The sequence below is a fragment of the Rhinolophus sinicus genome, linkage group LG13 (assembly GCF_036562045.2).
Source record: "Rhinolophus sinicus isolate RSC01 linkage group LG13, ASM3656204v1, whole genome shotgun sequence".
In the NCBI taxonomy this organism is placed as follows: domain Eukaryota; kingdom Metazoa; phylum Chordata; class Mammalia; order Chiroptera; family Rhinolophidae; genus Rhinolophus; species Rhinolophus sinicus.
This window is the reverse complement of record NC_133762.1, coordinates 35,171,354-35,186,771: the sequence shown is the minus strand read 5'-3', so window position 1 is coordinate 35,186,771 and position 15,418 is coordinate 35,171,354. Positions and strand designations below refer to the sequence as shown.

The window sequence follows — 15,418 nt, the reverse complement described above, 5'->3', positions numbered from 1 at the left end:
ATGTCAAAATATTGTTTACACTCATCAGTGCTTTAAAATTTAGTAGTAAGTAAGCTTGTCACCTGATCTTATCAGTGAATAAACACACATATTACTATAGCATGATTTGAAAACATACTTTGGTAACTGTATTCCAATATATTTGGTTCCCTTTATATTTTAAATGTTTAAAAACATTATTCTAAGAATTCTTCTCAGCAGAGAGCTTAAGGGGTCCCTGGCACAAAAGAAGATGAAGCCCCTGTTCTTTCCTGAGCTGCCTCACCTGTGGGGTCTGGCTCTCCATCAGGGCATAAAGCTGGAGAAGTCTGCTTTCAAGCCACATTTTAAATGTTCCAGGAAAGAATGCTTTCTGCGGGAAACCTACACCCAATCTAAGATGATTAATCTTTGTACAATGAGGACAGAAGGGGGAAGTTTAGATTTGGGGCTCAATGGAACACTTGCAAGGGACTCCAGATGCATGGGTCTGTTGGAATTGGTCTGTAGGAGAGGACCTGACCTGCAGGGCTGCAGATGAAAGTGACCGGACACAGGTCCCTCTGCAGAAACACAGCAAGTGATGATGGGTGGTTTGAACCCCAGCTACAGTTCCCAGCAGGCCGAGGGGACAGACGGTTCCCAAAGGCAGGAGGAGGTCACGTCTTACCAGCCACCAAAGAAGAGAATGTTCCAGAGGCCCCCAGCTATCTTCCACCCAAGAGTTAACCTCCATAGGGCTAAGGGTGGGTCCTGGGACGTGAATGTTCCCCCAGGACCCCCAGAAAACTCTGATATAAGCCCTGTAGACCACATTCTAGAAACCCTGGCATATAAGGCTGCATCAGGAGCAGGGAGCAGGCATCTCAGCCAACCCAGCTCTGCACTGCCTGGGTCTCCTTCCACTCTGCCTGTCTCCCACCTCCTCACCCCTCCACCTCAAATGCCACCTCTACCAAGAAGCCTCCCCACCTGTGCCAGGGCACAGCCCTGTTATATGAACAATTAGTGAATATCTATGGTGGGCCAGATTCATCACCAAATCATTGGATTTAATCCTCAAAACAGCCAATTTGCTCCCCACTAATTTGTTCTCCACTCAGTACACGGATTGATTTTTTTTTTTAAAGACCACAGAGTACTCCTATTTAAAGCCCTCCAATGATTATCCAAATCTGGAAACAACCCAAATGTCCCTCAACTGGTGAATGGATAAATAGTGGTACATCCATATAATGGAATACTACTCAGTAATAAAAAAGGAACGAACTGCCGCTAGCACAACAATGTGAATGAAGCTCAAATGCATTATGTTAAGTGAAGGAAGTCAGACTCAGTCGGCTGCATGCTGAACGGTTCCATTTATGTGACATTCTGGAAAAGGCAAGACTATAGGGACAGAAAACCGATCAGTGGGTGTCAGGTATAGAGGAGTACAGGGGGATGGATGTTAGGGGGCAAGGGAACTCTTCTGTATCTTGATTGTGGTAGTGGTTACAGAAATGTACACATTTGTCAAAACTCATTTTACTATACGTACATTTCCTGACCTAAAAGCCACACAAAAGAACGACCCGTGCCCACTTCTCCACCTTCATCACCCCTCACTCCTCTCATTGGCTACACTGCAGCCACTTGGGTCTTCTTCCAGCAGCCAGAAGACACCTGGTCTGTCTCACCTCTGAGCCTCTGCCCCTGCTGTTCCCTCTGCCTGATTTCCCTGCCCTGAACCTCTGCATTACTGGCTCCCCCTCCTGCTTGAAGCTTTCAGCTAAATGCCACCTCCTCAGAGAAGCCTTCCAGACTTCTCTAGGCCCATCGCGTCCATCGCTAATCTGGACGCATAATGTATCACAGGCTTATCTGTAATACTGATTATTTTACTGTGGGGTCTGTTTGCTTGTGGAATGTGGGTCTCGACCACTAGGATGTGAACTTCAGGAAGGCAGAGCCCAGCGAAGTGCCTGGCACACAAATAAATAGCTGCCGAATAAATAAATGGGTCCTAGGAGGGGTAGATTACCATCCTGTTCCACTCCCCTGAAGAAAACCACTTCCGGTCAGTGCCACTGTGTCTAACTTTAATTCTTTGATTCTGTAAAGCTAATGCCCATGAGGTTTCGGACCCCAGTGGTAGGCCTCAAACCCTAGCCTACCTACTCCCAGGATGAATTTCTGCCAGGTTCCAAACCTGACCCAATGTGTCACCTCCTTCCTAGGTTCTAAGGACCCAACCGGCTGATGGGCAGACAGACCCAGAATGACAGAACGGAGCTGAGGGATCCTACAGTCTTTGCTCTGTAGGACAGCAACCACTCCGCGGAGGATTCTCTGCCTGGCCCGCCTTCTCCCACATTGCCCAGGCTGCCACGGTCCCTCCCTCAGGCCAAAGCCCAGGCTGCCTGCCCATCTGCCACCCTGGCTCTGGCAGGGACCACTCAGCCCAGCCCGGAAGGGCTGACCTGCAGGGTAGGCCAGCAGTGGCCACAGGGGCAGCATGCCAGCCCCCCAAGAGGCCAGAGCAGCCATCTGCTGTCCCTTCTGCCAATCCCCTAGGGTCTGTCAAGGCTCCAGATGAGATCATCGCATTTGGACCCCAAGGAGAGCAGAAGGCTCTGCAAAGCTCCACTTCTCTCCCAGCTCAAGAGCAAAGACCCTGGGCATAGCAGTAGGGCCAGGGAAACTCACAGCCTCCATCTCTTCACAGACGCGGATACCGAGGAGAATCCCATAGTCCTGCAGAGGGTCCAGAGTTGAGCAGGAAGGGACTCTGGGCTTCTGTGTCCCAGGCCACAGCTCAATCCATCTTAGTTAGCCTCCTTGGGTGGAAGCTGGACTCTAGTTTGGGAGGAGTCAGGGTCAAAGGTCCTGGCGAAGGAAGGCCAGGAAGCCCAGGCAGGCATTGCTATGCAACACAATGCCCCGACTCCAGCCAGCACGGAGGCTACCTGGTCCCAGTGACCCAGACAGTCACAAGGGAAGACAAGGGCCCTGGACTTGCATCTCCAAAACCAATAAATAATAATATGCACGTGTTCCCTGAGCACTTCCTCTCTGCCAGCCCCATGACAGGCAGCTTGTTATCTCACTGTATCCCAGCCAGCCCCAACTGGCTGATGAAGAACCACGATCAGAAAGGTCAACTATGCTGCCCAAGGTCTCATACTAAATGGCACAGCCAGGATTTGAGTCCAGTTTGAGCTCGGATAAACTAGATAGTCTCTATAATGGGGAAAAAGTGACAATAATTTTAGCTAGTATTTATAAGGGCTGACCATGTGCCACACAGCGGGCTGAGCTCTGAATGGAGGTCCATCGTCTTGTGCTCAACGACAGTCTTTTTACGGGGTTGCTATTATTTTATGCCCATTTTACAAGTAAGCAAACAGAGGCTCAGGAAGATGAAGGTTCCACAGCCAATCAGGGGAGAGCCCCTCCCCACTGTCGTCCCAGCTCTGGCACAACTCAGTGCACGAGACCACAGACAGTCCCTCTGGGGGGAGCTGTCCATGCGTGCATGTGTTGGGGGAGAGGAGATGCCCAGAGACTGGAGCCCACAAAGGCCAGGCCCCATTGTCACTGCCCCATTCCAGGCCTCAGCAGACAGAGCAGGGAGATAGCTGCAGCCCTTGCTGCCTCTGAGGGACGCTCAGAGCGGGGGCGCCTGCCGGTATCCCTCCGGTCCTTTCTGTGTGAACAGGAAGGAAAGCAGCATTTGGATCTGGATATGTTTAAAACATCCCCTGGGCTGCAGCCAAATCTCTGAGCAGGGAGGGAACAGCGCTCAGAGGTCTTTGGGGAGGGTCAAGGGAGTGGCCCTGGGCCTCGCTGCCTGAGGCGCCAGCACAGCCCAGCATTTCACTCTGCTGAGCCTTTGCTCCTGCCATTCCCGCTGCCTAGCAATTTGGAAAGAGCACCTAGAGGCCCCAGCTGCTTGGCTCTAGCAGGCTGTGTGACCTTTGGCAAGCCCTTCGACCTCTCTGAGCATCAGTTTACACCTGTGTAAAAGGAAGGAGCTAAGTCCCACCCTGATAAGGTCCCTGCCCTAGTACAGAACAGCTGGGGAGAGGGGCTGGACATGAAACCTGTAATTACCCAATTAATGATCTAATTACAGTTAAAGTAAATGCCCTCAAAGGAGCCTACAGGAAGCTCCTAGGTGTCTCACACAGGAGCCTGGACTGGAGCGGAATGCATGAGGGTGGAGGAGCAAACCAAAGGGAAGGGAGGGAACCACAGCCCAAAGGCCCCCAGGTGGGAAGAGCACAGGAACAGCAGCCTGGGATGTGTGGAGCCTGTGAAAGCTTGGCGGCAGCAGGAGTGAGGCGAAGTTGAAGGAGGCAGGACCACACAGGCTGCTTAAGCACTGGGGCAGGGCCGAGGAGGGGCACGGAGGGGAGGGGCTGATGCAACGACCCAGAATATCCCCAGTGGATATGGGGCAAAACCAGGGGAAAGATATTCAGTCAGGTCCAGCCTGACTGCAAAATCAGGGGAAAGATATTTAGCTGGTCCAGCCTGACTATGGGACCCCAAGCTGGTTTTCTACTGGAGCCTGAGTGCCCTCTGTGGCCCAGGCAAGGGGAGATTATTCACCTTGACCTTAAAATGGGGGACCCCAAGGTGGCTGTCCATCATCGAGGGAGTATTCCAGGTTATACAGTCTGCGGCACCAGCCTTAGCTGTTCAAAGACTGGGGTGGGAGGGGAAGAGGGTACATGAGGGAGAGATGTGTTTGGGAAACCCATGATGCAATTCAGCTCCACGCACATGTCTCAGGCCCCTGCTCCACGCCAAGACCCACACCCAGAGCCAGGCACAAGGCACAACCTTGCCATCAAGGACCCTGGGCCCACGGGCAGTCAGATCCAAGCCTGCTTATGAGTGATGAAGGCGGATAGCTATTGAGTCCTTACCACGAGCGGGCCCTGGCTAATCCTTATATACATGAGCTCTGATTTAATCCTCACAGCAACACTATACACTGAGCATCCCCACTTTACAGATGGGGAAACTGAGGCTCATAAAGGGGAAGCTCATAGAGGAAAAAGGAGAGCTAGGATTCAAGCCCAGGTCAGCTTGGCTCTAAACCACAATGCCCTTAACCGCCGTGGACACTGGTGAAGGGAAGGGCTGGCCTGCTGCTCACACCTCTTACTCCCTGCCACGCCTCACGAAGGCCGGCACTAGCTGCTAGGAACACAGACCTGCAGGCCTCCAATGAATGTCAGGGTCAGCCTGGCCCGGAACAACTGCCCCTGGCTCTTCCCCCAGGTCCAAGTTCCTTCTGGCACCAGAAGGCAGAGAATGTGATGACAAGTGAGGTGATGCCTATGGGGCACTGGTGGAATGACTTTAGTAATCACCTTGCCTGCTGGTCAGGCCCCTGCCCGGAACTTAGCTGAGCCCCTCCTCTGGAGAACTCCCTCTGCCCCAGAGGCCACACAGGATGTGGGGCTCCCTCCCTCCCTCTGTGCCCAGGACAGTGCTGGATGTGCCATATACCTGAATGCTAATCCTTCCAAGTACCCTGCAAAAAAAGGGATTAAATTCCCACTTTACAGTCAGGAAGACTGAGGCTTGATAAAGGGACTTGCACATGGAGATCATGCACAGGGCGGAGGTGACAAAACAAGGTTTGACCCCAGACCTGACCCCAAAGTTGGAATTTGTCCATGAAACCACACAGCCTTCCTTCCCTCCCACCCTTCGCCCCTGAGCCTTATGCCCAGTGCTAGACACGTGGAAAGGGGGCGAGAGCTCCTAGCTTTGCTATAGGCCAATATGGCTCCTTCCTAGCAAGGTGTTCACCTAGCAAGGTGTTCACTTAGCTCAGCATTCAGCGCCCTTCCCAAGCAGGCCCAATTCCTCCTCCCAGCCCCTCCCTTACCACTGCCCCACCCACCATTCCCTCTAGCTCTTCTGCTTTAAGCCTGCAGCCCACCTGCATATTGTGATCACCGCCTTTCATTCAATCATGCCACAAGTATTTATTGAGTCCCTCTGTCAGGCACTAGTCTAGCAGCTGGGCATAGAGGCAGCCACTCAAGGCTAACTCTTCAGCTCTAATGCCTCCTCTTCCAGGAAGTCTTCCAGGCCCCTCCTGTGAGTGCCCATTCTCCAACTCCTCTATTCTGGCCCCCTTCATCAGTTCCCAGGCAGAACTGGGCAACTTTTAGAGATGGGAGTGGCATGGCTCTCCACAGCCCCCAGCAAAGGAAAGGGGGAGGAGGAGGGAGACGAGGGCAGGCAGGAAATCCCTGGACGATTAGAAGGGAGTTGGCCCTGGGCAGGGTTTCTCCTATGGGCAGGCCTGACAATTGCTCCATCTCACTCAGCCCACTGGGCCCAGGCCAAGTGCTGGGCATCAGGGGCCTGAGAGCCTTCGGTACAGCTTCTCCTGATTTGGTGAACTGCCAGGCCCCCAACCACCTACCACCTACCCCCAGCCAGGTTCCTAGGGCCCCCAGATCCAGGAGGTTATGAAATCAAGCCTCCACCATACTCCTCACCGTTCCCAGCCGCCTTGTGGAAGGAAGCCTTCTGCAGGAGCTGAAAACAGTGGTTTGTACACATTAGCTCCAGGGAGACACGGACCAGGATTTCCTGTGTTTCTGTGGGTGAAATGTCACAGCCAGTGTGTGCATGTTTGGACACTCGGGTTTGTGGGTTTCTGGCCCCCGTCAGCAAAGGCTACAGGCCTGACGTATGAGTGCTCTGTGCTTGTGGCCCTGCTTGTGTGTACAAGGCTGCGTGTCTCTACGAGTGTCTCTGGGGTGTATGTCTGCGAGCCCCGGGCCTCTGCTGCTTCCTTTGTAGAAGAGACCGTGGGGGTATCTGGGCAGTGAGCTTGCGTCTGTGCCCGCTTGGCAGGGGCGGATGTGTGGATTCCCGTGGATGCCAGTGCCTGTGTGTAATGAGTCTGTGTGGGTTTGTGTGTGTGTGTGCTTATGTATGTGTGCTTCTAATTTGTCTGAGGGGGTGCCAGGCTGTGTCCATCTCTGGGACATGGCCAAGTGTTTCTGGGGGTGTAAGGTGTGTGTGTGTGAGGATGTGTTTCTGAGCCGGGGATCTCCTAGATAGTGTGGGTCCCTGCTGCGTCTGTTTGGTAGTGTGTGTAAGAGGAATCAGGAGGTTGTGTGTCTGCCCGGGCTTGTGTGCTTCTCTAAGCGTGTCTCCTCTTTAATATGCCCGGAGACGTGCGTCTGGAAGCATACAATGTAAGCGTGTCTCTGGATGTATCTGCGAGACATGTGTGAGTGGCTGTGAATCTCTGGGCAAAGCTGTGAATATGTGCAACGTGTGTGAAAGACTCTGCCCAGCAACACAGGCCCAGCCCCTCTGTGAGGAATGCGGGGGGCCCTGGAGCCGTGGTCCCCCCAGGCCTCACAGCAGCAGCCTCACATTTTCCATCTCATTTTCCATCTCACTGGAACGGCCCCCCTTTCCCCATGACAGGCAAGCTGCCGAGGCTTCTTAAAGACCCAGGCCTCCGCGCAGCTTCTTCCAGGACACCTCTCAGCTATCACAGCGAGGGCCAGGACTCAGGGCAGGGACCAGTCAGGAGCTTTGCTGACCATGACGACCACTCCTCTCCCGTACCCAGTGACAGATAAACTGGGGCCCTCCCCCTACAGCTCCCAGGAGCTGAGAAGAGCTTCACAACTTGCTGGCTACTGCGCCACACATGGGGCACAAAGCCTGGAACCCAGGAGGCACTCAGAAAACATCTGACGAATGAATGAATGAATGAATGAATGAATGAATGCCTAGAGAAGCAGGTAAGGGAGAGGCAACGACTGGGACAGGCTCCAACATTTACTGTGCACTATGATCACACTGAAAAGGGTGCCCAGTGGCCCAGGGACAGGCATGCTTAGCACCCGTATTACAGAAGAAGAAACAGAGGCTCAGAAAGGCTGAGTATCTCACCCAGTGTCACACAGCTTGTAACTGGCAAAGCCAGGCAAGAACCCAGCTCTGTGAAGCTCAGTGTGCCTCCTGCATGGGAGAGAGTGGAAGAGCGACGGGGAAAAGGCAGCTCCATAGGATTGTCTAGTGAGGCTCCCAAGTATATCAGCTGTGCAATCTTGGGCATATTACACAGCGTCTCAGTTTCCTCGTCTGTCCAATGGGACTGATATCAGAATGCTCCACACTATGAGATTGCTATGAGAAGTAAAGGGCTTACTTAACCCAGAGCCTGTCCCACTGGAAGTGATCGATTGTTGATAGCATTTGTGACACAAGAGCCATAAAGGCCCAGGGATCCATGGTCTAGAGGTCCCCAGGCAGGCCAGCTCTACCATTCCAGCCCTCTGGGCTCCAGCCTAACTGTCATCTCATCCTTAAGGCTGGATCTAAACCCCTGTCACTTCCTCCAGGACCTCAGACCCCTGGTCCCAGTCGGTCTGCATGGGTGCAGGCACATACTCACATACATGCATGCAAGTACGTGTCCCCCACCCCCACCTGCAAGCACCAGACCCCTGGCCCCAGCACATGTTCTTCTCCACTTTTTACCAGCCAGTCTTAGCCTAGAGCCTGGCACACAAAAAGATTCCTGTCACCAACCCATGTCCCAGACTAGACACACTGCTAGCAACCCAAAGCTCACTGCTCCAGTCACACTATAGAAAGAACAGGACCCAGAGTTAGACCAACTGGGTTTAGAAGCCTGGCTGTGTGACCTGGAGCCTCCATTTACCCAACTGTACAATGGGAACTGGGGGCGGATTAGATGCTTCCTCTGGGCCCTTCTGGGCTAACATCTAGATTGGCTGCACCTCAAACACTTGCATCTAGAACCTCCAAGGAGGTGGGGAGGACTAGCTTCATGGAACCCAAACAGCATGGAAGAGGATCACATCTTTTTGTCTTCCCTGGAACACCTCCCAACTCATTAACATCCTACGGCTAAGGGGACCCACCTCCTGGCTTCTCCGAGCTCCTCCAAGAATGAAGATATATGGAAAAAGAACTGACTCTGGGTGGTGAACACACAATATGATATATAGACAATGTATTAGACTTGTACACCTGAAATCTGTAACTTTACTAACCATTGTCACCCCAATAAACTTTAATTAAAAAAAAAAAAAGGGGCCGGCCCAGTGGCTCAGACGGTTGGAGCTCCGTGCTCCTAACTCCGAAGGCTGCCGGTTCGATTCCCACATGGGCCAGTGGGCTCCCAACCACAAGGTTGCCAGTTCAATTCCTCGAGTCCCGCAAGGGATGGTGGGCTCTGCCCCCTGCAACTAAGATTGAACACGGCACCTTGAGCTGAGCTGCCTCCCAGATGGCTCAGTTGTTGGTTGGAGCGCAGGCTCTCAACCACAAGGTTGCCAGTTCAATTCCTCGACTCCCGCAAGGGATGGTGGGCAGCACCCCTGCAACTAAAATTGAACATGGCACCTTGAGCTGAGCTGCCGCTGAGCTCCCGGATGGCTCAGTTGGTTGGAGCATGTCCTCTCAACCACAAGGTTGCCGGTTCGACTCCCGCAAGGGATGGTGGGCTGCGCCCCCTGCAACTAGCAACGGCAACTGGACCTGGAACTGAGCTGTGCCCTCCACAACTAAGACAGAACAACAACTTGAATCTGAACAGAACCCTCCACAACTAAGATTGAAAGGACAACAACTTGACTTGAAGAAAAAGTCCTGTTCCCCTTCCCCAATAAAATCTTTAAAAAAAAAAAAAAAAAAAAGAATGAAGATATAGACATCCTGTCTGCTCACTGGCTAAAAATATTAACAATTCCCCAAGAGATGCAGGATTTTACTGCTTGCAAAATGTTTTCTTGTCTCTTCATACCTTCCTGATTCTAACAATCCTATGAAGATGCCCATCATCTTCATTACATAGATGAAAAAAACATAGCTCAGAGAGGCCAAGGGACTTGCCCGTGGCCACACAGTAAATGGCAGTCGGGTCTCAAATCCAGGTCTTTTGGCTCCAACTCTCAGATTCTTCCATCCACAAGGGGTAGGTTCCCAGCATGTCCTCACCACATGGTACCTGGGCGACAGTGGGTAGCGACGGGGAGCTGGAAGACCAGGACTTTAAAGGTCAAACATAGTCAACGTGTCTCCTCTGCAGCTAAAGCTGCCTCTTCGAATCCTGGAACCTCAAAAGTTAATAACCTTCAGACTTCCTTGTCTGGAAGGGACCCGAGGTCAGGCAACCCAATCGCAGCCACCACATGAATCTCACCCTAATCACAACGACCAACATTCTATACAGTTTACAAGCTGCTTTCCACAAACCCTATGTCTTTATCCGAACATGTGAGGTCATCCAGCTTCTCTTTGAATAACTCAAGTGACAATGTGCTCACTCCCTTCTCTGTAACAGCTCTTTCTATCGGCTCATTGGGAAACAGCTGCCCACTTACGCTTTCCCCACATGGGCCCCAGAGCAGGCCTCATGCCACAGGAGATCTGCCGTCACCAAAAAGCCTTCCTCAGTGGACAATTCCCAGTGTCCCTCGCCAGGGGGGTGGTGAGCCTGAACACAGCCCCACCACACTCTATGGGACTCAGCCCAGGCGGCAGGAGGCCTGACACACTGGGGACCTGCAGTCCTTCTCCTGGGAACTCAGTTCTTGCATCTTAGAAGCAAAGTGGCCCAGAGGGGCAGGAAACACGTCATCAGTGGAATGACTCTCAGTCTAAGCTCGGGCTGCCTGGAGCACCAGCTACGGGACCGGGAGCAAGTCCTTCCCCCCTCTGGCCATGGTTCATCATCTGTAGATGGAACAAACCAACACTTCCTGCAATAGCCCCTACACTGACGCTCCACAGCCATGGTCTCTAGATTTTCACCTCACCGCTGTGAGGTTGGCAGCTGGGTTAAATGAAGCTTGGAGCAGTTCAGGGACCAACCCAAGTGTACACAGCAAGAATTGTACATTCTGGCCCTGCTCACTTCTCTCATCCAATCTCCTTCCTCTCTCCAGCCTCAGAGCTGTTTCTTGAAATCCACAAGCTTTTCCCTACTTCCTGTCGCCTGGAATGTTCTCACTCCAGCTTCTTACTCAGCTGGTTCCGTCTCCTCCTTCTCCTCCTCGGCCCCTCTGAGCACCCCCATCCCCACTTCCAAGCGCTCTTGGCACAATGTAGCCTTCTCCACCCTTATATGATCTGTATTGTGATTTACGGTATGACTATTGTTTAATCTCAGTGTCCCCGACTAGCCCCGAAGCTCCACGAAAGCACTTATCCTCATCTACGGCTGCTCCCCCAGACCTGCACTAGTGACGGGACACAGTAGGCGTTAAATAAAGTTAGTGAATGAATGAATGAGGAGCCAGGAGAAAGAGCTCAGCCTGCTTCAGATGGGGTGGAGGATCTATTCTGCCTCCTCAGAATCCACAAGAGAACATGAAAGGCGCCCATGGAAATGAATCACATAGCACTTGAGAATAGCAGTGATGACAGCTTCTCTCATCTGAGGCTCACTGCATGCCAGATGCTCGAGTGGTGTTTGCACACTTTATCTCATTTAACCCTTAAGGTTGGAAGATGTGTGATGTGCCTTTTTACAAAGAGGAAACTGAGGTCCAGAAACATTAAATAACTTGACCAAGATCACACAGCCAGAAAGCTACGGACCCGGAATCCAAGAGTGGCGTGAGGCCTGCGCACAAAGCCTGAAACACTGAATGAATGGTAGAAACTGAGGCTCAGCCCTGGCTCAGGCAGTGGGAGGTCCCCAGCCAGGCCCTGGCCCCCGGGAGACCTTGGGCTCAACCCCCAGCCTTCTGGGATTATATTCCATTTTAACAGTCATTGGTAGCTCAGGGGAACTACAGAGCTCTGCCCGGTCACTTCCTGGGAAGGACAGGAGCCCATAGAGGTGGGTGCATGAAAAGACCCTGAAGCACAGCTCTATGGCCCATCTTCTCTACCCAGTGTGAACAGTGCGGGCAGGAGGTGGAAGGGAGGACCTCAGGTTCGGAGTTTAGAGCAGCTCAGGCAGGGAGTACAAAAAGCAGCTCAGGGCACCAAGAGAGCAGGGCCAGGCCTCCTTCTAGCTTGTCTCCCTCCTCCTACCCACCCTCTATTTGTCCGCTCCTTACCATTAGCTGCTGAAGAATATAGGCGCTCATTGAACCCTTATTGTCAATACTGAATGGGGTGGATTATCCTGATTTAGACAGGCCCTGTCCTTCTACTCCACAAGTATGTACTGAACACAGGCTGGACAGCAGATCCCGGGGAAATGGGGAGGAGGAGACACAGTTGAGCAAGACCCCAAAACTCTAATGAGAGAGAAACACATTTGGCCAGAAGAACCACAATGCAAAGCTATGTACTGCCAGGCAGGCGGGGCACACTGGGTGTTGTACCAGGCCATCAAATGACAAGAGTAGGTAACATTTCAGCCTCTTCCAAAACCATGCCCAACCAGTGGCAGTAGATTAGAGCCCATGAAGCTTCCAGTCTGCACAGCCAAGGTCGATACCCGAGGGCCAGGCTGTCCCTAAAGCTGCCACAGTGCCAGGTGGTGAACAGACAGAGCCTGGTGCTCATGTCCACCCAGTAGGTGCAAAGCCTGCTCTCCTGGGGAAGCTCTCAGGTCCCCCCATGCCCTTTTCAGATAGGCAGCTTCCCTCCACTCACTGGGCACATGGGGAGGACATGGGCAGGGACATAAGGGGCAGCCATGAGGGGCCAATGGAACTGCTGTGTCTACAAGGCCGGTCCCAGAGAGAGCAGAAGGCAATATCCTGGAATTTAGGAAGCTGCCTCTGAACTGGTTCTCCCACGACAGCATCCTCCCAAGCTGTAGGACCGTTAGACTGGGCGGAAGTCGGACTCCAGCCAAAGGGATGTTCCCAGATGTCATGCTTTCAAACAGGACCCGCCCTGAAAGGCAGGCGGGGACAGGCCTGGGCCTGAGGAAAGCCCAGAGAAAAGACTCAGGATGGTGTTCCGGCCTCTCCTTGGCACGGGCAGGCCACAGGTCTCCCTGGCAGCATGCACACCAGTGCCTGTCCTAGAAAGGAGAGCCACCAAAGGCCTGGCCTCTGGACTCGGGGTGGGAGTTCTGAGTGGCTGAAGGCAGAGGTCCAGCTCCTCACGGGACTACCCACCCCACCATCCCAAGTAATGCACCCTGCCGTCCTCCAAAGCAGTTTTGTCACCGCTCCCCCTTCCCAATCAGGACCCTTTGGCCTGTCTCCCTCAACCAGCTTCCTCCTCAGGAGAAGGTTCCCCAAATAAAATGGGAGACAAGAGGTGAGAGAGCCCTAGATTGACCTCAGGGTGGTCCCAGGGGGTTTAGACCTCTTTTTCCAACTCGACCAGTGGGGTTGCGCGGCCGGCTGGTGCCTTAGTCCCGTGGGTCTGTGACACCCGGGGCCTCCCGTGGCCTCCCTCTCCCCCATCGGCGCCCCAACCTTGAGATAGTCGTTTTCCGAGCGCAGCTCCTCCAGCTCTCTCACGAAGCCGCTGGGCCCGCAGTCCAGCATCTCCTCGGTGAGGTCGGAGAAGGCAAGCGAGGCACTGAGTGGCAGGCGGCTGCTTCCCACTGACGACGCGGCTACGGATGGCTCATCCGGGGAGGCAGGCGGCCGCGGAGCCTGCTGTGCTGACGGCGCGGGCTGGGGCGGCTGCCCGGTGCGGGCCCCCGCCGGGCCCCCGGCCGCAGACTCGGCATCACTGCTCAGCGCCAGCTCCAGGCCCAGCAGTCGCGCCTCTTCCGACGCGCAGTCCGACACCTCCGAGCTGCTGTCGGTGAGGCTGGGCGGCGGTGGAGGAGGTCGCGGCCCGGTACCCGGGCGCGGGCGGCCCTTGGCACGCACCCCGGTACGGACCCCTGCCACCCGCGTTCCTGCGCCCCGCGCCCCGGGCACCACCGTGCGCCCCTTCTTGTCGGGCCGCCCGGAGGACGCAGCGCTGCAGGCGGCTGCGGCGCCCTGGCCTGGGCCGCGGCGGCCCTTGGCCAGCGACCAGCCGGCCACGTCCTTGGGCCGGGCCGGCGATGGCGCGCGGTGGCTCTTTTTCCTCTCTGGAGCAGGCGCGGGCGGGGGGCCGCAGCCCCGGGCCAGAGGCTCCCCCGCCGGCGCCTCCATCTCGGCCTCCTTCGGCCTCAGCGAGCGGCGCGCATGGCCCGGGCCCGCCCGGCCTCCGCGCCCCTGAGGACGGTCCAGGCGCCGCTCCCGCCGCTCTGGCTGCGGCTCCTCTCGGCTCACCTCAGCCCCGGGATTGTGCTCCGGCCCTGACCCCCGCCGCACTGTCTCTCCGCTGCTCTGAGCTCGGAGAGAGCGGCCCGCTCGCCTCCAGGCACCCCGGCTCCGGCTCCGGCTCCGCCCGGCGCCCGCCCCCTCGGCCTCGCCGCGCCCCCGGAGCGCGCCCGGGCCCCGGCTGCCCACACGCCGATCGCTCCCTCGGGATCCCAGTCCGGCTGCTGCCCGGGCCCCGGCTCCGCCCGGCGCGGCCCGCCCCCCGCGCAGCCCCGCCAGCTCCCCGCCCCGCCGCCTCGGCTCGGGGGCGCGCGGCTCCGTGAACAAAAGACGGACGCGGCGGGAGCGGCAGGGAGGGACACAGGCAGCGAGTAAGGGAGGGATCTGCGAGGCAACAGCGACCCCCTCGAGGGTCAGGCAGGCCGGGGCTGCCGCGGTCCCTGCTCCCTCCTCGGCCGCTCCGCCGCCGCCCCCTCCCCTGCCGGCCTGGGGAACGCACCCGGCGGGGGTTCCCCTGCGCCCAGTGTTCCGGCAAGGGCCCCGTGAGCGGCGAGAGAGGGGACTTCCAGGCAGAGGCCGGGCGGACCTCAGAACGCAGGAGGCAGCATCCATATACACACCCGGTACTTCGCCCCTCGCCGCTCTGCCGAGCGTGCGCGAACTCCTCCCCCTTAACAGTGCAAAGCAAGACCAATTATCCCATTGCACAGACGCGTAAAATGAAGCCTTGGAAAGACTCGCGATTAATCCAAGGTCAATGGCAGGGCCGGTTTGGAATCCAAACTTCACCCTTCAAAGGCGTGCTCGGCTCTTCTGCCTCGGCTTCCCTGTCACAGGGACAGGCACCGTGAAGCCCTGGGTGCACGCCCGGCCCTGCACACCTTGACCTACTGTGATCCCAGGCATACATACTCCCTCCTCCCTGACCCCCGTTTCAGGCTCCGCACGGCTGAAATGGAGGCGACCTGTCATGAGGTGTCAGACCAGCGATGATTTAGGAGTAGGTTCTGTCCCTCCTGGGGGCTGGCACGGGCTGGAGATGGTTGCCTTGAGCCCACATGTTCTTTCCCAACAGCAACTGCGGACCATTCCGGAGTCCCGGCTCTGGAGGAGGTCGCTTCTTTTCTTCCAGGGCTGTCTCCACGGCTGCTGATTTTCCCATGAGTCTGTCACACCTCCCGTCCTCTTCTCCTACCCTGCTCCCCGCTGCTACTCCCTGTTGCTGAGCCACCGCTGGGCAGAGCCAGATT

At 55.5% G+C, this 15,418-nt stretch overlaps 1 protein-coding gene across 4 annotated transcripts in view; it reads right to left on the bottom strand.

Moving 5' to 3' along the window:
• Window positions 1-14,941, bottom strand: part of MTCL2 (microtubule crosslinking factor 2) — a 70,973-nt gene extending 56,032 nt beyond the window's left edge. For all 4 annotated transcript variants that reach the window (XM_074317773.1, XM_074317774.1, XM_074317775.1 and 1 more), the window contains exon 1: window positions 13,383-14,941. In XM_074317773.1, the coding sequence (XP_074173874.1) occupies window positions 13,383-14,780 (1,398 nt within the window). In that variant the 5' untranslated portion in view covers window positions 14,781-14,941. The remainder of the gene's footprint in view (window positions 1-13,382) is intronic.
• Window positions 14,942-15,418: the final 477 nt, after the last annotated feature.